Below are 26,896 nucleotides of genomic sequence, written 5' to 3' on the forward strand. Positions count from 1 at the left end.
TCTCAGAAGAAGTGTGACACTCAGTGCGTCAGTCCTTGAAGCAGATGCAGTCGGTCACGATACTATCAGTGCTTCAGATGGTGTTAACAGCGATCCTCAGCACGTTTGAGTTTGAGGTTTGAAAGAGGAAGGGAAACCTGAACAGTGGATAGTGTCTGCTTTCAAGGAGCTCAGAAAGGAGGAATAAAATCTGATATTTAAGAATTTAAACTTCAAATATTAAACTCTCCCTCTGCTTTAAAGGAGATTTGAACATATCGACACATTCACTGATTCAGAATAACACACATCCTCTTCTTCACTCTTAACCTTCTCTTGTAGTGTCACCGAAAGATGCTGGTGTTCTGCTAATATATGCTACCGATCAAGATGCAGTATTCCAGCGATTCCATATGTTGAGGTCCCTTCAGTGGGTTAGTTTTGAGAAGGTCTCTAGAGTGTAATCCAATAAAGAGACCAGCTTGATGCAAATTTAAAAGAGTGGTGTTTTTTTTCTTGTGCGACATCACAACAGCTCACTATAAGTACAACCAGGGCTTTTAGAGCTCCCCTGGTGGCAGGCTGCAGTATAGGTGATAAAGCCTGCCTCATAAATATGGTTCTCTATGCAGTCAGCTTGTGTACTCAGGTGCTGCTCAGTTGCAGAAACATACATATAGAAAATAATAAAACAACCAGTGCACATGGAAATGACTTTACAGACTTCTGACTTTCATGAGTGAACTACGCATTTCACCTGTAGCTTCGTAAGGTTCGCCTAGCATCCATGACGTTAGTGCGAGATGGAACTAAGAGAGATAAATAGTTTGAGCTCTAGCAGCACCTTCCTTGCCTTCATTAGTGGTGCTCTGAGAAGTGAATTCATTTTATTGCCTACTAAGTTTTTTCGTGAACGAATGATCTGCATAAAACACGTCTCTTTGCGCTTGCAAGTTCAGTGTGACAATCCTGATATTTATGCACTTTTATTTAGCGTGTTTGCAGTTCTTGATTTTAAATGTGATTTATAAATTAATTCTGATTTTAACGATTAAAAGTGCTATACAAATAAGAAGAGCTGTCCAATGTTTTGTTTTTTCTATCACAAATAATTACATTTTTTAATCCTGTTTAAAATTCCATCATTTTGGATTTCAAATCAGAAATTAATGTGTTCATTTTGACAGCCTGAAAATATATTTTTTTCCATTATTGTGCCAAAGAGTTTACTTTTTCCTTTTAAAATAATAAAAAAATAATCGAAACCTTGTTTTCTCTCAAAAAGACAGAAGTATGAAACGTGATAAAATTGGAAAACTGAAATGAGTAACTTTATTAAAACATGGAGTCACTCTGAACGGAAACACTTACATCAGATAAACACAAAAATACCTCTTTATAAATCAGTCCAAACAGGATGTGTGTAAATCAGTCCTCTAAAGAGTTCATACAGACAGTAAATTTTGAGTCTACGGACTGTCGGGGTCCAGCTCTAGAAGAAGTCTGCAGCAGAGGGGCGGCGTCTTGGTGTGCTCTTCGGAGCATCCGTGGTGTTGGGGGTCTTCTTGATGCCAGCAGGGGTTTTCTTGATGCTTGTGGGGGTCTTCTTTGTTTTGGCAGGGGTCTTCTTGATTTTAGTGGGGGTCTTCTTCACCTTGGAAGAGAGAGGGGTGGGGGGAGACTTTAGGACCCCGCACTTGGGTTTCTGCTCGGGGTCAAAGGGCACCCGTGACGAGCCGTCTGGACTCAACAGCAGGCTGCGGTCCGTCTTTCTGAACTCTGCAACGAGACAGAAAGTAAACATGAGAGTCACTAAATGTTCAATCCTGTTGTGGCTGGAAGTCCTCATTTATCAGGATCACTCATTACACCAGAACATGGGTGTAGTTTCAGCAAGTTTTGCATCAAACTTTATTTAACCAAGGGGTCGTTCTGGTGCAAACAGCAGGGGTGAGGATGAATCATACACACACATCCTCATTTCTTAGAGTGTGTTGAAAGCAGCAGCGCTCCCAGGCTGCATCGCTTATTTACATGTTTAAGCATCATTACGAACTGAAGTCGACATGTGAGTTTTAAACTTGTTACGCCCACTACACCTGATCTTTGTTGGAGAGACGGGGCAGAGGACCGAACCAGGTGAGGTAAAAGTAGAATGGGATGTTGTTTTGGTCTCTAGGAAGAATAAAACCCTGCTGTCCGTTGTTTTGTAACATCTTCCTCCCCAAACGAACGCCTAGAGGCTGATTTATACTTCTGCGTCTAATCGACGGTGTAGCCTATGCCAGAGGTCCGCGTAGCTCCCGTATCTACGCAGAGGCCTACGCATGTAGCTGCACCTCCTCCAAAAAGTAACTACATGAAGAATCGGCACAGGGCCTACGCCAGTCGATTGGTCCCATCAGCGGCATCGTATTTCCTGCATTTACAGCACTTCCGGGATCCCCGCTCATTGGCCGTGTATTTCATCTCCTCCTCTCTATTATGCCCTGTAATCATGTCTGTATGATAAACAGCTAAATGTATCAGCTGTAGATTAACATAACACGCTCTGAATTGCTGTGGAAAAGTAAACTGAGATCGTAGCGGGGCTGGAAGCAGGCGACCGGCTATCAGAGAGACCACACTGCCCTCAAGCGTTTCAGCGGAGAATTGCTGCGCGACACATCAACGCACAAGTATGTAGTGCTCATGTCCGCTCCTACTGCGTAGGGGTGACGCAGAAGTATAAATCAGCCTTAACCCTGTCTGTGCTCTGCAGATTTACATCCTGCACAGTGCTCCTCTCTCTCTCCTGGTGCACTGACTGACTGTGAGTTCCTCAGGACACCTGGATTCTCTCTCTGCAAACACATCTTCTCCCCACTGTTCCTGCAGATGCAAACAAAGAGTGCTCCCTCTCACGTGTTCCTCTTGTCATACTGAACGCTCTGCAGATTACTTTTCAAGGTCCTGAAAAAGACTTCAGTGGAAATAACGGACAATAGAGACAAGAGACTGAGGGATGGAGCTGCAGAGAGACTTTAAGAGGATGTCTTCGTTATCCTGAAGGGCTCACAATAAATGAAACACAAATACATGATCACATTATGAACATCCTTTTCTTACCGGCTGTCTTATTGTTCTTCAGACCGAAGGTCACCTTCTTTGACTCGGATTTGGGAGTTTGAGTCTTCTGTAAGAAAGAAAAAGAGGTCAGACAGAGAACGACAGAAATGCACAATGGAGATGTTTTCCTGGAGACGAAGTGAGAAAGAATCAAACGTTCCCCTTTCAGCCTGATGTGAAGCAGAAGCAGGGGAATTCTTTGCTGCTCTGTGGTGGACATTTATTTGTATGCAGATGATAAAATGATGCATCCTCACACGCTAAAGGGTTAAAACTAGTGATGCATGCATGGAGCAGACTTCCAAACTAGCTCAGACTTCACTGTTTCCTCCTGTAAGTCTCGAGTATTTGGCGAGCCTGATTCCACTTAAGTGTTTTTGCTCTTTGCTTTTTACATTTGTACGTTGTTTCTTGTTCTTTTGCGAGTGCACTGAGGCTCTTCTGTAAATAAAACGTGCTACAGTAAAGACTTGAACCTGCTTTTGCTCTGTTATCTCTCAATTTGTAGACTTTCATTCAGTCTCTGAAGTTAAAAAAAACACACATCAGCTACAAACATTTTCAAGTCTTGACCGAAGAGCATCCAATATATTTAAAATGTCTTTTGGTTATGGAGACCAGACATAAACATCATCTCACTCTGACGTAACACCGTGAAAAACCTTTAAAATGTAGACAAACAGAAACAGACGAGGCTGTGAAAGCAGGGAGCTCTCAGATCCAATGAAGGCTTCTCCTCGGAAGCCACTCGCTCTCAGTCCGACACACTAACTCATCTAATGTTCAAATCTGTCTGTTCCTCTGCCACGCTGATCAAATCCAACATGTCTGCCTAAATTCAGCTGTGATCAGGTTTAAACTTTTAACACTCGGCCACATGGGGGACACTAACGTCTGCCACCTCAGAGTTCAAATGTAATCATCAGTGCCGGATTGAACGCTGATATTTATTTGATGTTTGTGATTGAACTGAGTTTTCATCCTCTTCCCTAGAACAAAGACTAACAAAAGACCAGAGCGTATAACGACCACACTTTGCCAACAGGCTGGAGAATCTTATCACCTCATCCATCACAGGTAGCTCTGCCCCTAAAGCACACCTTTATTCGTCTTCTCTGTGACTCTAAATGGGACCATCATTTACTGAATGAGCATCATGCTGCCTTGAAGAAGACTTGAAACAAGAGATTGAGATCATAAACTTGTGAGGAAGACGTTTACTGAGGGAATAAATCAGCTGAGAAGTAGATTCATTCTCTACAATCAGTCTTTTGGAGTCGCCCCCTGCTGGCTACCAAAAGGAGTCCAGGTTGAAGGCAGTTCCACATTGTCTGCTTTCACCGTTTTTTATAAATTCTGGGACCAAAGCCCCAAAAAACATTAAAGTTTATTTAAATCTAGACATAATATGTCAGAAGGGGCTGCAAGCTGAGCTGCCATGAGCTTGTTGGAATGATACAGGGAGGTTTTGGGTAAGCGTTAATGGATCCACTTGTTTTTACAAGGAGGTGAATTACTTATAAAGATCTCCTCTTCTTTAGAAAACACAAATCTGTGCATTGAATGTGTAGAAAGAGTTAATATAATAGCTTTGTGTTGAGGATTAGCATTTCTTAAGCGCTCTTTGACAAACAGAATGTAAGGAGGGGCTGTGAGCTGAGCTGCCACAAATTGTACATCTCCTACTCTTAAAAACAGAAAAATCTGCTGATTAAATCCAGTAAAAATATTTAATAAAGTTCTTTGACTTCAAAAATCAACTTGTTCTAAGTGCTTTTTGGCACACAGAGGATATCAGAGCAAATGTATCCCTTGTTCTCAGTAACAGGTTAGAGATTGAGTTTAATCAAGCCTGATTATCATCATGGGTATTTTCCTCTTCAATAGAAACGAATCTGCTGATTCCAGCGCTCAGCTTTGGTACAGGGTATATCAGGGGCTCTGAGCTGAGCTGCCAGAAATTTGACATCTCCTACTTAAATAAAAACAAATCAAATCTGCTGATTAAAACCGGAACCTCAGAGAATAAGGATGGTTTATGTCAAAATTCAGTGTTTCTTCAGTGATCTTTGACACATAGGAGGACATCAGGGGGGCTGTGAGCTGAGCCACAAGTTATATGTCCCCTACAGAAAAATTAGCTGATTTAACCTAGAAAAAATACTAAACAAAGCTCTATATAACTCTAAAATCAGCACTTTTCCAGCGCCTTTTGGCAGACATCGGATGTGAAGAGGGGCTGTGAGCTGAGCTGCAACAAATTCTACATCTCCTACTCTTAAAAAAAAAACTAATCTGCTGATTAAATCCAGCAGAATTACTAAATCAAGCTCTTTGTCTGCCAAATAGCACAGGTTTTTAAAGTTAGAGGATGTCAGGAGGGGCTGTGAGCTGAGCTGCCACACAATATTAGATATTCTTATATTCTCATAGTCTGATGTCGTATTTTTCTTCACACTTGTTTTTTTTTTATCTTGCACATTGACTCATCCTTTAAGGTCTGAAAACTCTCAGTCCGTGATTAAATAAATTCAACTGTCCATTAAGAGTCAGAAATATTATCAAAGCACTTTCACGAGAGGATTGAACAATGTGGCAACACACAGCCGGCAATAAAACTCTGTAGGAACTACTTCAGAGAACTATTTTTCATTCAGCCTCTGCCAATCACTCGTTTCAAAGAGTTTCTGGTTGTTGTAAATTTATCTGCTGAAAATACTCTTCAGGCGTTTTCAAAATAACTGAAAGCTGAGGGGAGTCAAACCACTCAGAAAACACAACCTGGATCCTTTAATATTTAAGAACTACAGAGCAGCTCTAATCTCCTCTTTATTTACACCTGAGTGAGGAAGATGCACGGATTAAACCGGATTACTCTGATGCAAATGAGTACAAGAAGCTTCAGATAACATCACTGAGATAAAAAGAAAGTGTTTAATGAGAAGAGTAGCTGGACTGGACCAGGGATGAGGATTAGTTTGGTTTCAAGGGCGCTCATGTTTGGATGTTTTTATCTGACAAACCAGGTGAAGATGTTTGGTTTGCCCGCTTTCAGAAAGACGTGTATCCTCCTCTTTTGTTGCATCTTTCTTTTACTTGTCCCAGTTTTCTGTTGCAGGTGGTCTAGCTTTTATTGTTGTAACCTAGCAACAACCTCAGGTGTTAGATCCTTGAGTGTCTACTTGAGACCAGCTGCAAAAGCCAAATAATCTTCTTCTACTCCCAAAGTCAAAACGCCCATTCTGACTGCAGGAACAAAGACGTTTACAGCCTGGTTCAAAGACTAAAGGTGCATTTTGACCAAGAGTTTCGGGGTCTTTTAGCCCCCAGAACTACTTTTCCCGGAACTAAAAGTTGATACTGTTATCAATAAGCCTTCAGTGTTCAGACACGAGCAGTCAGGGGTGATTGTAGCTCGGGGCCGGTCACCGCATGACCACGGTCGGTCTATGACGGGTCTCGATGAGAAACACTGTGTCGTGCCTTTGTATCCAGCGGGAGAGCCTCCCACTCGGCGGCCCCTGGCTCAGGAACTTGTCGGAGACTTGTCGGAACAATTTGTGTGATAACCTGCCCCAAGCTACAAACACCCCTGACTGAACAATAGGCTAATTAACGTGTACGGCTAACGTGGTGTCACACTGTCCTCTTGGGGGCGAGATCACATCACACATGACAACAGACCAGCATGTCACAGACGCGAGACCATCAGGGAGAGCAGTTTGTTTTTTTTACATTTGACTATTTTATTTCTCTCCATTTAATCGATCTGTTGAGTCAGATTGCTGTTAATTGTGAAATATATATGATACGATTTCAAGCATTTCCAAGCACTAAGACACAAAATACAGGCATTTTTCAAACCTTGAAAACACAACATTAAAATACAAACGTTTTCAAGGATTTCAAGCACCCGTACAAACCCTGCATCTTATTCCACCATGAGCAGAGCTCTTTGCAGCATTTAGCAAGTTACAGTGGCAAGGACAAACTTCCTTTAACAGGCAGAAACCTCCAGCAGAACCAGACTCATGTTAGACACACATCTTCTGAGACCGTGTTGGAGAGAGGGATAGAGGGAGATGAAGAGAGGGAGAGATGATAGTGGTGAGATGGATAGTAGTAGTTGTAGAGATAACTACACTCTGGTAGTCTGAGTGGCAAAGAGAGATGAGTATTGATATTATTCTGTTTTATAAGTTAAAACTCCTCACAGGACCTCTAACGAATTTCGTGTTCATCCGAGCCCCCCCATATGAGTCCTGAGTCTTACCTTCTTCTTCTTGCTGGACAGCGGGGTGACGGCACCTGCCTTGGTTTTGCAGAAGAGCGGCGTTGGAACGGCAGCGTTGCTCTGAAACGTGATGAAATCAGACTCTGAGGAAATCTTCTTCATCCTCTGAGACTTCTTTGAAGTCAGCGGCGTCGACTGCTCCTCTGCGTCCTGAAATGAAGAATTGATTCACACATCGATAAGTGTTTTCAGATCGTTTAATCTCACCATAACCGTTTAACCTTTGTAAACACTCACACTGCCTCTGTTCTCCTCCTGCAGCCCAAGGCCATTGATCGATGCAGCCGCCTCCAGCTCGTCCGCCTCAAACTCGAACACAACAGGGATCTTCCTCTTTTTCTTCTTGGCTGCTTTCCCGGAGGAGGCGGATTCTGTCAGTGGGAGCTCCTCATCTCCGCTGTCAGCCACCTGAGATGGATCTTTGATGTCGTCTACAGGAGCTGCCGGCTGCTTTGCTGTCTTCTTTTTCTTCGTCAGTGTCTCACACGGTGGTTTCTCAGCATTCGCCACCTGAGCCGTTTCCGCTCCTTGCTCTTCCTCCACAGCCTCCGAGTCCTTCTGAACATTTTTCCGTTTCTTCTTCAGCGGGGTCACGCAGCTTTCATGTGCAGCCTCAGCTGCTGCTTCCTCCAGCTTGCTCCTCTTCTTTGTCTTCTTTTTCGCGGTTTCATCTTGTGAAAGGATTTCAGCGGGCTCTTCCTCTTTCTCAGCTATAACCTCGACCTTTTCTTCCTCCTCATCAGCAACCTTCTTCTTCTTCCCCCTCCTCTTTGCTGGGGTCGAGAGATCAATTGTTTCATTTCCTGCTGAATTTGAAGGTGCTGCTGAGAGAACAACTTCAGCGCTCGCTCCATTAACCTGTGATTCAGCGTCGGCCTCTTTGACGTCCTCCTCCGGCTTCAGATCGGTCTCTTTCTCCGTCTTTGAATCAGTCTCTGGAGTTTCTTTCTCGTCTCCGGCCTCGTCGCTCTGTGACTTCAGACCCTTCTTGTTCTTCTTGTTCTTGTTCTTGTTCTTCTTCTTCTTCTCCGACACTGCAGCGACGGCTTCAGAGGGAATCTCTTCCTCTGTGCTCTGAACTTGCTGCTCCTCTGCCTCCTTGGAGTTCTCGCTCTTTGTGGATTTCTCAGATTGGTCCTCGAGGTCCGGCTGGCTGGTTTCCTCTGAGACGAACACTGAAGGCTGTTTCTTCACCTCAGAGAGAAGAAGAGTTTCTGACTGACCGTCTGTCGTCTGTGTGACTTGAACAGAAGAGACAGAGCTCTGTGCATCCGACTCTTCTTCTTTCCCTCCTTCTTTGCTTGCCCTCACTCTAGTCTCTCCTTCCTCAGTCGTCTTGGCCTCATCGCCTGCACTCCCTTCCTGCAAAGCCTGCTTCTTCTTCTTCTTCTTCCTCTTCCTCTTCTTCTTTTTGTTGTCACCATTTGCCGTCACTTCGGCTGCTTCAGCGTCAACTTGTCCTGCGTCTTTGTTTTGCTGCTCCGCTTTGGGAGCCTCCTTTTTCTTCCCTAGAGTACAGATGAGATCACCGTTACACATCGAACACGTAAAGTCATGAAATAAAAGTTTTGCAGGGAGAAATCTGACAAAAACAGGAAGCACTTATTGTTGCTTTGACTTTTATGTGGTCTGTTTTTGATTTACAGGGTCGTATGAATTGTAAACGCTGACCTATCGCCCTCAAAAGTCAACCTGAGTTGATGTGTGACATGCGTTTGTTGTTAAATGACGATAAATTCACCTTAATGCTTCTAAAAATGCTCACTACTTTAACTTTTCTAAGTGCAGAATAAACTCGACGTAAGTTGAGTCAAAATATAAAACAAAGGAAGAAAATCTGGACGACATGAAATCAAAAGTTAAACAACTCTAAATCTTCTTCTATAAATTATTAAATGATCTAAAGTATTTATGAACACATTCAGTGTTTTTCCGACAACCTTGACTTTCTGTTTCAGCTCTCAAAACCAGGCGCTACCTTTCTTTTTCTTAGCAGCCGGAGCTTCATCCTCTCCCTCCACCTTCCGCCTCTTCATCCTCTTCCTGCTGCCGAAATCGTCGTCGTCCTCGTCCGTGGAAACCTCCTCCGGATACTCGTCCTGAGGGAACACGCCTGACAGAGAGCACAGAAGAGGGGTCAGAGGTCACGCAGATTGAGCCTGTTTTTGTAAATATGACAGGGAGTGAGGAAGAAGAGGTCGTACCTTCGCTGAGATCACGCAGCCTGAAGTTTAAGAAGAAGAGAGACACGTTAGAATCATGAGATGTCTTTTTGCTGACTCCTCACTCTGCTGCTCATTTCAATTTATTTTATTTGCATTAAAGATGCATTTCGACCAAGAGTTCTGGGTCTTTTAGCCCCCATAACTACTTTCCCCGTAACTAAAAGGTTCCTGTGCCCCCATTGTTGACTGCATTTCGGCTGGGGGCTGAAGTCCCGGGTAGATTATGCAAATCAGGCCAGTAACAAAAAGTAAATGCACTACACCACCAGACCAGTAGAGGGCAGTAAAACAAAGACGAATGCCAATCATCACAGATGACACCATAGAAGCAGACAGACAGGCAGCTATCATTATGAGCAACACAACAGTTAGCCTGTTAGCATGAAGAGACTCAGCTGGCGCTGTTTTAGATGGTGCTATATTTCATCACAGATGGATTCACTGAATCAACACGTGAGAGGAGATAAGTGCGAGTAGCAAAGATGTTTCAACACGGCTTTAAAATCCTTTTCAACTCAAAAAGCCGTGGCAGAGATCGGCCGGTGTTTTGGTTTAAATAGCGACCCTGTTAACTGCAGACTTTCAGCCGGATGCATCCCTCATAAACGTCTTTAGACGATCATTAAATATCTGATGAGGATATTTTAAAATCTTAATAATAATTAAACTAGTTTGCATTCCCAGGAACTCCCTCTGTGTTTCAACAGCTGTGTAAACTCCACAAACACTGACACTAAAGTTCATTTGGTAGAAAATTTCATTCTGACATCAACTATAATATTGAAAAAGGTCTCTTATTATAAATATTATAATTAATGCAACAATCAGAACAAGCTACAATAAACTCTGAAACGCTCATGATAAATTTAACACATTTTAGTTTTTCCTAACGAGCCCTGATAAAACACAGAGGCAGAACCTCAGAGAGTGCTGCTCGTTGTCAATACAGCTGGTTCTCTATCATTACCACACACAGACACAGACACACACTAAGCTTGTACTCACACTTTGATGATCTTGTAGAGTCTCTGTCTGTTTGGGCTTGGCGTGCTGCTCCGGCTGGCTAATTGAAACAGTTTGTCTGCCAGAGCCGTGTAGTCGAACTGCAAACACACACACACACACACACACACACACACACACACACACACACACACACACACACACACACACACACACACACACCACACACACACACACACACACACACACCACACACACACACACACACACACACACACACACACACACACACACACACACACACCTCATTAGAAACAAAACTCATTAACATGTCCTGAAACAACAGACTTGCAGATTGATCCATGCGAGCCTCAGAGCGAACACCAGGATCACATTCAGCTCATTTTACGCCCGTTAGTCTGAAAGCTGTGTTTATTCCACTCAGTGATCATAAAGTGAACTTCCTGTTAATACAAACGGTAAATTTGGTTTCATCTTGCAACACGACGCTCTATTTTTTTTTTTTCTTCTTTTACTGCCAGAGGAGATGCTGACAGTCAGAGCGATACAACAGCTTTAGAGTTTAATTAATGTTCTCAGCCTTCGAAAGGGGGGAGCCAGTGGTCTAGCTCAACCCTTCTGCAAACTGAGGTCAATCTGGCACTGGAATGAGATTGGAAAACCACATAACAGGAAGTCCAGTCACTTGGCAGTGCAAACGACGCTCTTTTCTAAAAAAGTCTAACGCCTGAAACAGAGTCAGCTGCCCTCACCTGCAGCACGGGTCCCATGTCTTCATCACCTGGCTCATCTGTATCCGATTCTTCTAGGTGAAGCAGCTCATCCTCCTCCTCCTCCTCCTCCTCCTCCTCGTCCTCATCTTCGTCCTCTATACCATTTGATTTCTTGCCTGAAGGCGGAGAAACAGCATTAGAATATTCCTGCCTCTGCGTTTTGAATGTTTCCCTTGATATTTTAATTTAGCGCGTTTCAACTCAATCAGACGTTTTTAAATTATTCTTCTGCAGTGAAAGCTGGAGAATGAGCTACTTCTATAAAAATAAAGACTCAGCTCAGAAGAGAAAAAGGACATGAACTTAAAGCTTTTGACACAATCTTTATCTGGAACAAGCTTCAAAAGGTGCTTTTTGACCGCAGGAACTTTCCCCAGGAACTAGGGACCTCTTGAGGAACTTTGCATGTTTCCACACACAGTTTAGTTCCTGGGTCGTTAATCTTCCCCTGAAAATTCCCTGCTAAGAGGTAGTACTTTCCAAAGCTCCAGAAACGTTTGGGGGCGGGGCCTGCAGTGATGAAAGTTTCTGATTGGTCGAAGACCAGCAGTGTTTTTATCTCATAACATCACACACATCTGTGATTGACTTGGTTTAATAACTCCTGAACATTGGTCTTCTCTGAGCCTGATAGTGTGAATGTGTCTGTCAGCTGCCGGTGTTACAGTCTGAAGAGTTACCCTGTAAACTAGAGACCTTCAGCTGAATGTGTCAGTGTTTGTTGAGTTTACAACATAGACTGTAAAAAATATGGACGTAGTATCCGTGACGTCACCCATCTGTTCCTGAGAGCTGTTTTGAAGCAAATCGACGGCAGCAGCCATATTGGTAATGTGGAACTCAACTAGGCAGAGTGTGACGTAGTGTGAGTCTCTTAGCCAATGGCTGTGTGTTCCCGACCGGGAGTCACGTCAGTCATGTCCTTATTTGGGCAAAACTCATAATCTTAATATCTTCTTAACCGTCATGTTAGAAAAAAATTCACCTCCCGTACAGTGTGTGCCATTAGAGAGATTAGCGTTGTAGGGCCAAGCCGTTTTTTGAACCAGGCTGTAAACATGTTTATTAATGCTGCAAAGATCGTCTTTTTCCCATTCATATCTATGTAGTTTCCGGTGTTTCTGCAGCCAGCCTCAAGCGGATTTTCGATGTATTGCAGTTTATATCACTTCCGCATTGGCTTCATCGTTTGAGACCGGAGTTTGCCGCTTGGTTTACAACAGCTGTTGAAACACAGAAAGAGTCCTCGGGAATGCACCCTAGTTTAGTTTTTATTCAAATGTCCAAATATCCTCATCAGATATTTAATGATCATCTAAAGATGTTTGTGATGGACGCATCTGGCTGAGAGTCTCCAGTTAACAGGGTCGCTCTTTAAACTGGAACACCTGCTTTTAAAATCTGTCTTCTTGATTTAAGTAAAGTGTTTCAGATGTTTTGAATCCTCTTTGTCTCGAGAGCTCGTCTCCTTCCAAGAGTTGATTCAGTGAATCCATCTGTAATAAAGCACGATCGGAAACAGCACAAGAGGAATCTCCTTCATGCTAACAGGCTAACTATAGTGTCGCTCATGTTGATGCAGGCCTTTCTGTCTCCTTTTATGGCGTCATCTTTATTGAATGCTCATCCTTTATCTTACTGCGCTCCACTGGTCTGATTTGTATCATCTTCATGGGACGTCAGAAACGTAGACAACAATGGGCCACAGGAACCATCCTTGAAGAGTACTACCAGGAACTACAAGTCACAAGTGTGTGGGATGTTATAAGAGATAAAAACACTGAGGGTACTCTACCAATCAGAAAGGTTTCACCATTCAAGGCCCCGCCCCTTTAAGTTCCTGGACCACTATGGAAAGTACTACCACCTGAGCACCTTTCAGGGGGAGATTAACTACCAAGGAACTAAATTTAGACCCTTGATCCTGCTGTTAAACAGCACATAGTTCCTGCTTACTAGGGAAAGTTCCTTCAGTCGAAAAGCACCAAAGAGGGCCACAGGAACCATCTAGTTCCTTGATGAAGTTCCCAGAACTAAAGGTTCCTTGTACTTCTGGTTGAAACGCACCTTTATAGACCTGTGTGATTTATATAATCAATTTTACTTTAATGACACGTTTCAATCCAATCAGAAATTTGTGCACGTTAGTTTTCTTACTCTCGACTTCTGGAACATCGTATTTCTGAACCTCAGAACAGAAAAAGAGCATTAATTTAGAGCTTGATGAAGAGAATCTTCATCTGTAACTACTTCTAGTTTATAAATAGGTACCAATCAACAACAAACTACTCTACAGTTAATAGTTTCTCTGGAGACATACCATTAATCTGCTTCTTCTTGCTGACAGGCTTCCCTTTGGTAATTTCTTCCTCTTCCTCCTCTTCCTCGTCAGATGCCTGTCCTGAGTCTGAGTCTGAGTCATGAGCCGCCTTCACCTCTTTCATCAAATCGTCAATGGCGAACGGAGCCTGATCTATGATGGTGCTGAAGATGCTGTTACAGATCGCGGCGAAGAGACTCCGGCTGGAAAAACAAACAAAGAGGAGTAATGGATGACTCGACGAGCAGACGGGCGAGTACAACAGCTGTTGATGCATCACTGACGGGTTTAATATTCTGCTACCTTTCCACTTTCTGTTGGAAAGGTGCACTGACACTTTGAAATGTAAATCTGTTCAAACAACCCACAGGTTTAAAAAAAACAAAGGAATGTTTTCAGCAAACAAAATAATCCACCGACTACAGCAAAACCACTTCAAAGATGACGTGCAGCACAAACATATATCTCTCATATAAGGGACATCTTTAACAGCAGACAGAGGAGCTGATGAGATGCAAACTTACTCCTTTGTTTTTGCAGATGTCTTGCAGAATGGCCCGATAAGAATCAAATTCTGATCTGCAGTGAGCTGTGAAGAGAAAGAACATCACGATGAGGAAAGAGTGCTTTCTCTTGAAGGACAGAAACCTGGGATGAGATTTGAAATAGGAACTGAAACATTGATGAGCAAATAGAGATCGAAAGGGTATTTCTGTAATCTTGGAACCCGTCAGCTGTTGTCTGATGACAATATAAGCCTCTGGGAACAGTTGATGAGTTTTCAGTAATCACACTCTCGGAGATAAACGACTCCCAGCCCAGACTTCCATTTCTGTGACTGTGTGTTCAGACCATCAAAATTCCCCTCTCCAGACATGTCTGCAAAATAATAATCTATTTACGTTGAGTCTCAGTTACACTAAACAGTATAGGCTTCACTCTGGCTTCCTTCAGCGGTATGAACCTGAAACAGAAACTGATGTTCTTGTGATGTTCTTGTAATTAACTGGTCTTAAGTTTACTGAAATAACAACATCATGATGCAGATTAGTCAAAAGTCAAGCTTTGTCAGGTCTGTCCTCAAGAGGAGAAGAGAACTACTTTTGCAATGTTTGTTTGTTGAATGAGGTCCATTTGTTCTCAGAATTCTGACATCAAAGACAGAATTCTGGAATTCTGTCTTTGATGAGCAACACCTGCTGTTGCTCTCCATACAGACTGTTTCTCCTGCTGACACCTGATTGGTGGGCACTACTCAGACTACAGACAGAGACCGGAACCCTTCTCAAACTAAAGTCCAGACCCTGAGATCCAGATTCAACATGTTTCTGAATCAGAATCTGTACTTACAGGTTAGTTGTAGCTGAAAGTAAAAAGCGTTGTCAGGTCTGTCCTCAAGAGGAGAAGAAAACTACTTTTAAAATGTTTGTTTGTTGAATGGAGGTGGGATCCATCATTTATGATGCTCTGTTCAGGAAGTCAGGAAATCTAAACGCTGATTGTCTTTAGTGACACAGCATCAAGCAGATTTGTGTCTCAGTGTAAATGTTTGATCTAGAACAGATTGTTAGCTGCTCTTTATGCAGTTATCTGTATTGGTTAACCTGATTGGTCAACAATACTACGACTGGATACATTCCTCCTCTTCCTTTGCTGAGCGTCATACAGTTTTGTCTGCCTGTTTCCATTTCTGGTTGTCATAGGGGAGAGCTTCACGTCTGACTGCTCTCCGTTTCCTCAGTGACTCCTTCTTTTCTGTTCATTGCCTCATTAAACTCCTCTATCAGTCTGCATGATTCCATTTGTGAGTCTCACATTTTAATTTCTTTCTTCTCTCTTCTGTATCATAAATCCACCCGAGACACACACTCAGGGAAAGAATAAGATGTGCATCCTTGGTCTTTATAGTTATGAAATCCCAGCACAGCACTGAGCATCTCTCCTGCCAGGCTGCTGACAGCTCAAAGCGGTTTCACCGACTTACTGACAGTCATAGACGGAGTAGACAGACCGGAGTCATGCCGCCCTCTGGTTCTATCCTCCATCTCCACTTCAATCATAGTCAGTTGTATGTTTTTGACAGGGCTGTCATGATACTTCCTTTTTTTTTTTTTTTTTTCCCCCTTTTTCCCTTTTTTTTTTCCCGGTCATGATACTTCCAACCACAACAGTTGAACTCAAGGACACCAAAGATTAATTTCTAAGATTAAATATTTGCCCTCGAATATCATTCACAGTCCAAAAGAAGTGTGGTGGTGGCTGTAGCTTTCCTTTTGGACTGTGCTATCTTTCCTCCTGCAACTCACACAAGCGTTACCTGTACCTCATAATGACTGAAAAGACTTTACTAAACACACAGCTGTGACAGAGGACAGAGCAGACACACACTTTGTCTCCAAACAAAAACAAGTAGATAAGCACATAAAACCTTTCCATACATGAGAGAAAACCATAAAGTTTGTTTTTCCAGGATGTACCTACTCAGTCTGAAAGTAAAGGAAGTATAAAACCCTGAATTATTAATCTGCCAGCGAGCAACTCTAGAGTTGAAAGTCAGGGATTACATTGAACGGATTTATTTAATTTACTCTGTCAGGAACCAGGGATAGAGGAGAAACTCAATTTCAGACTCTGCCAGCTGAAGATCGAGTTCTGCTGCAAGCTTTACAAGCTACATGAGCTGCATCACAACCACCTACATGACATCTGCTTTGTACTCGCTCTGTTCTTATTTAGCAACGAAATGTTCTGTATATGCAAAAACTCACTATGCAGACATATGGACGAACAGTTGGTGTCACATTTCCCTGTAAAAATCCCCCCGCCCTTGTTCCTTGAAGCTCCTTTGTGGAGGACCAAAACACAGCCAAGGTGCAGATACAGGAGAAAACACACTCTCCTTTATCCCGTCGGCAGAGACGGCTCAACGAGGAAACTCTACAACCTCACTATCCCTTTTTCTTAAAATGCATAATATCAAAAACAAGATGAAAACAATTTTTGTGTTTGTGTACCTCTGCTGAGCCCACTGCTGCCAACTCTGTCAGGTACAGGTCCAGGATGTGAACTGCAGCCCGTTGGTGCGCTCCGCTGCCGCTCTGCAGGATCTGAGTCTTCAGCAGCTCTAGGAACCTGGACACCACGCTGAGAAAGAGAGTGAGAGCACACGGTTATTCACTGCGTAAACACATCAAATATATGTCAACAGGTAGATCTGTGCAAGAAGAACACAACTCGATAAAAAAACTGCATCCAAACGTTTTTTTAAAGGCTGAAGAAGACTTCACGGGAGGAAATTTGAGAAAATACAATTTATTATTTTATTTTATTTATAATTTTGTTCAAATCTGGTTATTTAAGATGAATAAACATGGGTGAACTATGATCTGAATGAGAGATGAAACACATCAGCTCCTTATAAGGTAAATCAGAACCTTTAGAGCTCCCCCTGTTGACTGGCAGCAGTGTAGGTCATAAAGAACACCTCCATGTTCAAAGATGAGACATGGGTCAAACTTATCTATCCGTTCTTACCACAGGATCCAGATTAAATAAGTTTGATTTCTTACCTGCTTTCCCAATTTTCTTCTTCAGCATCTCAAAGTTTGCCTGAACATGAAGCGAACCAGCTGTAATAGAGAGAACATCATTATTTGTGTTTCTCAGAACACAGACGCTCGTTTTCTAAAACCTCATCCACACAATAACAGAGGTGTGCTTTCTTGCGTTCTTCCTGATATTCTTGCTGCGAGTTCACCAAATCCTGCAGCTTGTTTACCAGACAGAGTTTGGACGAGCTGTCAGTTGGATTCAGGTCGGAGATTTGATTGCAGACATTGAAATGAGTCAGAATCCAGACTGGCTAGTCTCCTGCAGGTATGAACACCAGAGCCATGTCCCTGTGTGCCTGAACAAAGCTGCAGGGACGATTTTATCTTGTTTTCTGAGTGTCCCGAGAAGAAGTCTCAGCTGCAAACAAGAGTGACTGACAAGAACAAACATGCCGTGTTTACGCCAGATTGGTCGTGACTACGGCTGTCATGATGACAGAATTTAAACTTGGGATAAGGCTCGTTTAAAAAAATGATGTTGACAGCACAGACACAAATAAAGAAGTCCTGGGAACAACAAAATTTCATCATTTTCAGTTATGTGGAGCCCTCAGCTGTCGCTCTACAGGTCACGAGTACAAGACAACATACAGCTAGATGACTTCTGGTCTCTCTCTGTGTGCAGCAGGCTCTAAAGAGTTGTGACAAAGCGTCAGTGTGTGCAGAACTGTGAATAAGAACAGTCTATTGTGTTGCAGTTCCTGGTGTGATAGAGGGCATAGCAGAGACACACACGCAGCACAGCTTCATCTGCATGCAAACTAAATCCAGCACAATCCGCAGGATGGGGCGGAGGTACAGTGGTGTTTATTTGATTTGCAACGATGCAGTCAAATCACAAAGCAGTACAGTTTACGATGTTGGTGTACGATACAATCTCTAAAAAATTTAAGGGCATAAAACGGATATTTGTGAAGCTTTTATGGCGCATTTTTTAACCTCTTACGCCAAGCTAACTCTATTTCCTGCTTGATTGCAAACCTGCTTTTATTGGGATTAAATAAAAACAGCTAAAAGAACAATCTCCATTAGAGAAATGTTGGATGCATTAGCTTTAAGTTGCCGTAATGTTGTCTGTTGCGTCTCTTCTTTATGAGGAGCACGACTTGTTACAACTACGCAAGGAGTAGAGAGATTATCTGCAAGTCTATCAAAAGCACACAGCAAATTAAAATATAAAACGTTAAATATATGGAGGTCAAATCTTCATTATTGGGCCTCTCTTCATGCCAGCATGTCTAAGTGTCATTATGACGTCCAACAAGGGAAGTCATGAGCAGGTGGCGCCCTCTGCTGTTTAAAAAAGGGTATGAATATTCATTTTCATCTCAGCAGTTTGAATCTCTTTCGTGCATCAGTTTTCGACTGTCCTGTGAGGTACGTTGGCACCACTATATAATGTTTCATGATTTCCTTTCAATAAAGCAAGAACGTAATGACTTAGGTACATGATATCTAGAAATTGAGCTTTTGATGACACCTCAATTGATTCATGTTTGATTTCTGACCTTTAAATCTGATCCAAAACTAATCTTATAAACAAGATCAGTCAAAAAGCTGCAGTTCTATTTATTTACTTCAAGGACAGGCCGATTAAAGCAGTGAGATATTTGATGTCAGTTATTTCCCTAGGCTGTTAATCAGGCATTTGATCATTGAAGGCAATAGTAATCAAGAATAAATACGTTTCATCCTTCAGTTTAAGCTTCAAAGGATCAGAGAGTGTTATTTGAGGCAATCATTAGAATCATTAGCTAAAAAAAAATATACAAAAAATGGGCTCCTTGGTCTCTCATAAAACTATTTTTTTTACCTTTTAAAAGGAAAGCCCTCAGTTTTTCCAGCGTGAAACTCCGGCTGCTCTAAAGATCAAACTCATTGAGCATCCTCCTCTCACTTACCTGGAAAAACTTGTCCATCCGCAGCCGGTCGATACCTGTCCACTCTCGTTTGAAGGTCTGCAGGAAACTCTCCAGGTATAAAAACTCTGCAGGAAACAGCATATCATCATCTCATCGTGAGCTGTGACCTGGTTTTACCTTTCCCTCACTAAAACAACCAGAGATGATGAAAGCACCGGAGGCTAACTTACGTCCATCGATGTGGTGGAAGCTATGGATCAGGCTGGAGATTTGGTTGGACAGCTCCCCCTGAAACACCATAAATAATAAAAGATAACATCAGAGAGGAGAGGCTGGCTGAGTACAAACACCGTCATATTTTAACCATCACAGAGAGAGACACACGCTTTTAATCATTTCAGTCAAACAAACACGATAATCTGAAGCTGACAGCAAATATATCACAGGACCTCACCTTTGATTTTTGACTGATACTGATATTTAATGTCATTAAATCCTTAAGGTCATTAATGTTCACTAATGTTAATGATTTTTTCTGCAATATATATTTGTTATGGCAGAATCACTGTGTCTTGATATCACTTCTAAACAGCACACCTTTACTTGCCTAAAAATGTGGGTCTAGGCCTAACTGTTAATATGTTATTGGTCTATTATTGGTAGATTTACTGATGACTGACTTACTTGATAAGATATAAGATAAAAACATCTACTTAGAGTTAAAATATGAAAATAATAATAATAATAATAATAATAATAGTAATAATAATAATAATAATACTTATCATTTTTTATTATTATTGCCATTATTATTATAATCATAGTAACAATAACAATACAAATTATAATGGCAATAATGAGTAATAATAATAATAATAATCATAATTTAAAAAATAGAATTACTATTATCATAATAATAGATGAGGTAATAATAGTGCTAATCATAATATGAATCATAATGACATTAATATTATTTAATACATTATTAATAATAACAATAAGTACATTATTAATAATAATAATAATAATAATAATAATAATAATATGTACATTATTATTATAAATAATAATAATATAAAAGAAATGTGAGGAAGACAATGACTAAATCTTTTAGAAAAAACTGCAGGGAGTAACAACAAAAAGAAGTGGACAGATATATAAAGGAAGATTAAAACGGCTATGACCTCCAACAAATACAAGGAAATAAAACAATATTGGAAGAATAAAAACAAAAAAAGATTAAAGATTGAAACAATCAAAAGATTAGAAATATAAATATAAAAATACAAAATAATAAAATCCTATCAATGATTCCGTCTAAAAAAAACAAAAAACATTTGAATGAAAACAGACTGAGGTGACATCTGAAATCTTCTGTAAAAGCAATCCGATATCCTCGTGGAGGATGTTTCAAAATATTTATAAAAAGGTAGAAATAAAATATGGCAAATAAACTATGTACAATTCTCTCTTATGTATGGATAAGTTACTGCACAGAGAAATTTGCACCAGGTTGCAATAAACATACAGAGTATGTACCGTAATGATGTAGTGAAGTGAACTTTGCATCAGTAAATATAATAGTTACAACGTCATTATTGAAATGTGTGGTATTAAGGGTATCTGCACAGCTACTGATAAAAAATAATATAAATATGCTGAGATTATGAATCATCAAGCATTGGTGTTAAAATGATTTAAATATAAAATTACAATATCTGTGTTAAATACTTGATTCTCATTGGTCAAAACCCTGTAACAACAGTTATTACTGTTGAATAGCAAGAGGGATCCCAGGAGCTATCAGATCACTCACGCTGTATTAAACCAATCCACAGAAAGGAGACTGGCACATCATTACATTTAGGGTTTCACCTCTGCCTGTTGACACTGTGGCAAAACAGTTTCCGGCATTAAGCAGCCAGAAACAGAAGAGTTACAGGAGGAGGAGTTACACATGTGCTTCTGTTATTTCATCTGCACGTTCTGATCTCGCAGTCAAACTAATGTTCAGAAATGTAGTGTTTTAGGAGTAGGACTTAAAACTTGCTTGCAACTTTGCACAACACTGTCGCCCCTGTTGCTGTGAAAATTCTGAATGAAAGCAAAAGTAGGATGACAAAGAAGAAGGAGGAGGAAGAGGAAGAGAAGAGGGTCATACCTGTAGCTGTGGTTTGTCCTGCATCCACAGGCAGTAGAAGAGACCCTTCCACAGCTTGAGCACATCATCACCTGAGAATCCACCTGCACACAATGTGAAGGCAAATGTCAAAGTTCAAGCTACACAGTATTTATTCATCCTTTTTTATACATTTTGAAGGTTAAACAGCTATTAATGTGTCATAACATGTGACTTAATCTGCAGTCACTCGCCTGGTGGGTATTTTATTCATATTAGTATACTACTATGATGCGTCAGGTACAATGTAAAGGTTATTGCTGCTATATCACAGGGGACTGCTGATCATAATAATTCCACCAAGCTAACTTCATCCACGTGTGTGTATCAGCGACCAGGTTTTTAAATTACATCGTTATTAAATCATCAGACTGGGATCAGACACATTAAAAGAGACTCTGTGTTTAAAAACAACCTGTTAATTTGACTAATAATCCCCTGTAACCTCTATTTTAGAGCTGAGTTACAGATTAGTTATCATTTAGGCTGCTGTTAGCATCTCTGACATCTCCATGCTAGCTCACCTTCTTCCCTCTGCGACCTGACGTTGATGTACTTCCTCAGCTTCTTTATCGCCTTGGTTCGGATGGGGTTTCTCGTTAGAGGCTAATCTCTGGGCAAACTGGACCTCCGCTCTTGTAACGACGCCATGTTCACACCAGTTCACACCATTCACTTGGGACCGTGGAGACGCCTCACCTCGCTGTTTGCTCCACTTGATCCCACGTTTCCCCCCGAGCGACGCAGACTGATGACGTACACAGAGTCAGCGTGCTGTGATTCTGCGCATGTCCGCGGGATGGCAGCGTCCGCCTGCTGCCACTGCGTGCGAAATATTAGCCTACTGTTATTTAAATAAAAGTCATAATCCTACAAAAAAATAGCCATAAATCCTCAAACAAAACATTTTAATCTCGTTTAAAACTACAAATATCCTCACACGTTATTTTTGAAATTATGGCATAAATGGGTCTTATTGATAAGCTTTCGTCTCACCCTAATTTATTTATTTTTCATTTAAAAGGACCATGCATATTAATTAACACTTAAGTAAATATGCTAGAATTAGCCAAAAGGCTAGTTTACATCCGTAGTCCCTTGCCAGATGTTAAAAAGGCTCCCTAAAAAGGTCAAGATTAGACAAAAACAGAAAAGTAAAATAAAGTAAAACAAAATCAAAATAAGAAGGGAGAGGAGAAACCAAAACACAAAAAAGAAGAAAAGAAAAAAAAAGAAAAGTACAAATAGCACCGTACGATTAAAATGACTAAAAGCTACATCAGGACATGATATGACAGTCATTGAGAATGTGGCCATGGGCATAAAATACATGGAGCAAAACAATCATGAAGCATCTGTAACTTATTATTTTGAGATACAGATGTATAATTTTCAATCACAGGGGATTTTCTGAGCATCTAATTTATTATTTTTACACAAAAATATCATTAAACACTGATCTTAGCATTGAGACTGGCCAAAAAAGGTTGGTAATTATGAGATAATTAGGGAATACTTTAAAGAAACTTAACAAGTAAATTGTTTACTCCATGGGCAGTTAGTGTTTTTTACTTTTAAAATTAATTTCTTGTATTTATCTTAATTTTTCTTTTTTCTCTAATTTTACTTATTTTATTTATCTTACTGTATTGATTTTATGTTATTTTTAAGTATTTTTGTATGATCACCATCTTACGGAAGAGGATTGGGGCCACTGAAAAATAATTGTTTAAATAAATATAAATCCAATATTTAAGAAACAGGGATATTATTGAATGACCTAACTAATTAATAATTTTGAGATATTATAATTTTTATTAGTTGGAATAGTACTTTTATGGTGGCCCTAAAGGTCAACTGCACAAACACTTCTTGACCACAAAAAAAAAAACATTTTACTAAACGCAAAAACATTTCACTAAATTTGAAATATTCTACATAATGTAAAAACATGTAATTAAATGCAAAAACATTTCTCAAAACACAAAAATGTTTTCCTCTTGTGAACCTTTTTATGTTGCATGACAGTAAATATTCTTGAGTTTCGTTTTTGGGATTTTTCTGAAGCCTTTTTTTTTCTTTTCATTAAAAATTATTTAGCATTTCTAATTTGTCTGTTTCCCGGACCCCCGAGAGGGACCGGCTGTGTTCTCTGGTCTCAGATCAAACATCAGGGAGGGAGCCAGGTGTGACGTCAGAGCAGGCGGAGCAGAGCGTGCTCTGCGCGCGGGCCGCCCAGCTGTGTGAGTGTGTGTGTAGACGTGTGTATATGTGTGTGTGGCATTGAGGTGACAGTCGCTCGACTTCACACTAAACAAGGAAGTGGAGGATATGGGTCCACACTGACGGCGGATAGAAACCCGTGGAGTCCTCGTTCTGATCAGTCTCTGGTCCTGATCAGTCTCTGGTCCTGAAGGTAAGAAGAGTCTTTGTGAGGAACCTGAGCACGAGACCGAGCGACGGGTAACGTCTGATCCAGCCGCGCGCCGTTTGGGTCTAGCTAGCTGTTGTTAACCGCGGCTCTGTGTCCAGCCTCTTTAAATCACAGTTTATCTTCTTTAATGTGGTTATTACTCGACATGTGATACATAGAAGGATATTAATGTGATTATCACCGAGCAGTAGCCTCTGATAGCACCAAAGTTTGAGATGCTGCTCTCAGCCTCAGCAAACAGTGAAGCCCTGCTGGATGTAAAGACGCGTTTAAGGTCTGTAGGAACATTTAGCTCTGTTTCTCTTTAATATACAGGATCAGGGTTATCTTTGTAATTACAGCTTTGACCCAGTAGATCTGCCTAACATGGTACAAGAACCACAGGTTTGGTGAGGTATCAGCTACACCTCCATAGATCTCTGGTTTAGGGTTACCACGGTATTAAAGGAAGAACCAGGAAGCTCCTGTGACACCTGAGATCTGCCGTATAGACTTATGTAACAGCAGCTGGTCCTGCCGTAAATATGAAACTGTAACCACTGATGGGTATAGATCTCCAGGCTGTTACTTCATCACTCTCCCTGATTTCCTTCAAGGTGGACAGAGGAGTTTCATGCAGGTCCTGGCCCATCAAGTCCCCCTGCACAGCATGTGGTCTCTGCAGACAGGGATACTGTGCTGGTTTTATGTGCAAAACTCAGTCCAGGTGTGTTTCAGTGGCTTCAGGCAAATTGGGGTAAAGGGGAACAGTGTGGAGGTGAAAGATGACCAATAACTGTTAACTACCCGCTCCTGATGGCTGATACAGAAAGGGCTACTAGTCATGTCTGGAAATATTTTCTGGCAGTGTGTGCAAGTGCAGCTTTAAAAAAAAGACAATCAAGATGCATGGGGTTGAACCATAGACTGTATAAAATATGGACGTAGTATCCGTGATGTTCTGAAGTGCTGTTTTCAGGCCAATCGTCTGTGGCAGCCATATTGCAGCTGTCAAGCGATTGTGATGTAAAGAGGCAGGCTTTGAGCCTCCTAGTCAACAGCTACAATGTTCCTGCCTGTCAATCAAGTCAGATGTGCCTCTCATTAGAAAACTTGTAATATCTTCTAAATTGACGTGTTATGAAAGATTTCACCCCCCGTACAGTGTGAGCCGATCGAGAAATGAGCTATCCAGACTGCACTCGTTTTTTGAACCAGGCTGTAAACATGTTTATATCTGCTGTAAAGATCGTCTTTTTTGAATTGGTGTGTATGTGGTTTCCGGTATTTCTGGAGCCAGCCTCAAGCGGATCCTCGATGAACTGCAGTTTTTAGCACTTCCGCATTGGACTCATATTTTTAGACCGGAGGTTGCTGCTTGGGTTGAACATAAAGAATACAAACATATAGTCTGAAACTTTTGGAAAATGCAACTGGTGGTATAAACCAAGTGGCAACCTTCAGTCTCCAAATATGAAGCCTATGTGGAAGTGCTAAAAACTGCAGTTCCTCAAGTGTCCACTTGAGGCAGGAAACCACATGCACACCCATTGAAAGAAGACGATCTTTACAGCAGAAATAAACATGTTTATAGCTCATTTCTTTATCGGCACACACTGATAGTTCAGAAGATATTAAGATTGTGAGTTTTGCCCAAATAAGGGCGTGGCTGACTTGATTGACAGGCAGGAACACTGTAGCTGTTAGCGTGGAGGCTAAAGGCCCACCTCTTTACCTCACACTAGCTCGACAGAAGTGAGGTTGATATCAGAATTTCCAATATGCACCTGCCGACAACCGGCTTCAAAGCAGCGCTTCAGGAACAGACAGGAGACATCCCGGAGACTACGCCCATTTATTATACAGTCTCTGGCATTGACAGGACCCTATTTTCAGGGAGCATGCATCCCAGTATTTTTTTTCGTCTTTTTCCACTTCGCTTACTTGCTGCACATGTTTTGCAAACTACTATCCTGTTATCCTCTTCTGAAACAGGGAAAAACATCTACACCGTCTGCGCTCTACTGTGGCTGTATGTGTGGGCTTGTTAGGACATAATGAAAGCAATGTTTATCTGTAGTTTAATTTTTTTGTATTTAAAAAAATCCCATTATCGCCCCCTAATTGATCAGATTGATGTTTATCATGCAGCCCTTTAAAATATTTCCACAAAATTAGGAACACAGGATTTACAAATGAATGTTTGAGATCATATAAGACAGAACTTATAAATAAGGACAAAGATCAAACTCTGCCTTGTTTGATGGTCAGATAAGAAGCTGCTCATCTTCACTAAAGGGTGTAATAAAAGTTCACATGACATGGATTAAAACAGGATAGGCACAAGCATCCTGGTTTAAATTACTGCTCTAGAAAAATAAAACACAAGTGCAGGTTTGGTCTGTGTTTATCAAAGCAGCTTGTCTACATGTGAAAACATTGCAAATATGCAACCAGGACACCCAGTGAACCGGACTAACTGGAATACCTGTCGGCTACATCAGACTAGTTTATGCTAAGAAGGGAAAACCAGCAAATCCAGAAAGCTGGGCACTGAAACAAAGGATTTTAAAATCGTTGATGAAAACCAAACCCTGTTACCAGATCAGCTTTATTAATAGATTCATCCTTTGTTTTGATTCCATACAGGTGACTAACTCTTCGTCCTCAGCTCCGAGATAACTTCTGTTCAGACTGTTAAAGTTTAAACCGTGACTCCGAGCAGCAGAAAGGAAAAGTAAAAATGAGCAGCAGAAGTGACCTCCCTAACACCTTCTTTGTTTTCACTGTTTCCCCCTCGTCATACTTTCAGACTCCTGGTTTTTCCATCTGGCTCCAGTGCTCTCTGCGTCGGCCATGTTTCCTCCAGCGTCCTGCCTCCCAGCAGCTTCCTGTGAGACAGAGATGAGCCGGGGCTGCACCACCACCACCACATCCACCACCATCCCATCAGCCTGCTCAGCGTGAGCTCACATCAGTTTCCCGTCTCTGTGACCATCAGTACTGAAGCGTCTAAATCATGGCGGCTATTCCTCCTGGGATCCGCCTGCTGGTGTCCTTCGACAGGGACCAGTGGTGAGTCTCTCTCTGAACATTTCTGCGTGTGTCATCTGTCCTCTGGTTTTACCTCCTTTTGCATCCTGAGTGT

The 26,896-nt window shown here is 41.4% G+C and overlaps 2 protein-coding genes and 1 non-coding gene across 3 annotated transcripts in view; 1 reads left to right on the top strand and 2 right to left on the bottom strand.

Annotated features, from left to right (window-relative positions):
• Positions 1 to 1,283: 1,283 nt before the first annotated feature.
• Positions 1,284 to 26,693, bottom strand: LOC117820275 (ribosomal RNA processing protein 1 homolog B-like). The gene is given in 19 exon segments (XM_034693998.1): positions 1,284 to 1,758; positions 3,088 to 3,154; positions 7,361 to 7,531; positions 7,619 to 8,889; positions 9,360 to 9,494; positions 9,586 to 9,605; positions 10,612 to 10,709; positions 11,343 to 11,479; positions 13,684 to 13,886; positions 14,208 to 14,272; positions 16,698 to 16,827; positions 17,253 to 17,264; positions 17,266 to 17,312; positions 19,196 to 19,281; positions 19,387 to 19,444; positions 21,318 to 21,400; positions 21,860 to 21,926; positions 21,928 to 22,103; positions 26,555 to 26,693. Coding segments are annotated over 19 exon segments (3,252 nt in total). The 3' UTR covers positions 1,284 to 1,471.
• Positions 11,158 to 11,287, bottom strand: LOC117820837. Its single transcript, XR_004632857.1, has one exon. It is a non-coding gene; the product is annotated as a small nucleolar RNA SNORA35 (small nucleolar RNA).
• The window catches only part of LOC117820751, a 66,887-nt gene continuing 63,499 nt past the window's right edge, over positions 23,509 to 26,896 (top strand). Inside the window, 2 exon segments of the mRNA XM_034694664.1 lie at positions 23,509 to 23,751; positions 26,561 to 26,823. Coding sequence (XP_034550555.1) covers positions 26,768 to 26,823 — 56 coding nt within the window. The 5' untranslated portion in view covers positions 23,509 to 23,751; positions 26,561 to 26,767.

The sequence above is a fragment of the Notolabrus celidotus genome, chromosome 10, assembly GCF_009762535.1.
Source record: "Notolabrus celidotus isolate fNotCel1 chromosome 10, fNotCel1.pri, whole genome shotgun sequence".
In the NCBI taxonomy this organism is placed as follows: domain Eukaryota; kingdom Metazoa; phylum Chordata; class Actinopteri; order Labriformes; family Labridae; genus Notolabrus; species Notolabrus celidotus.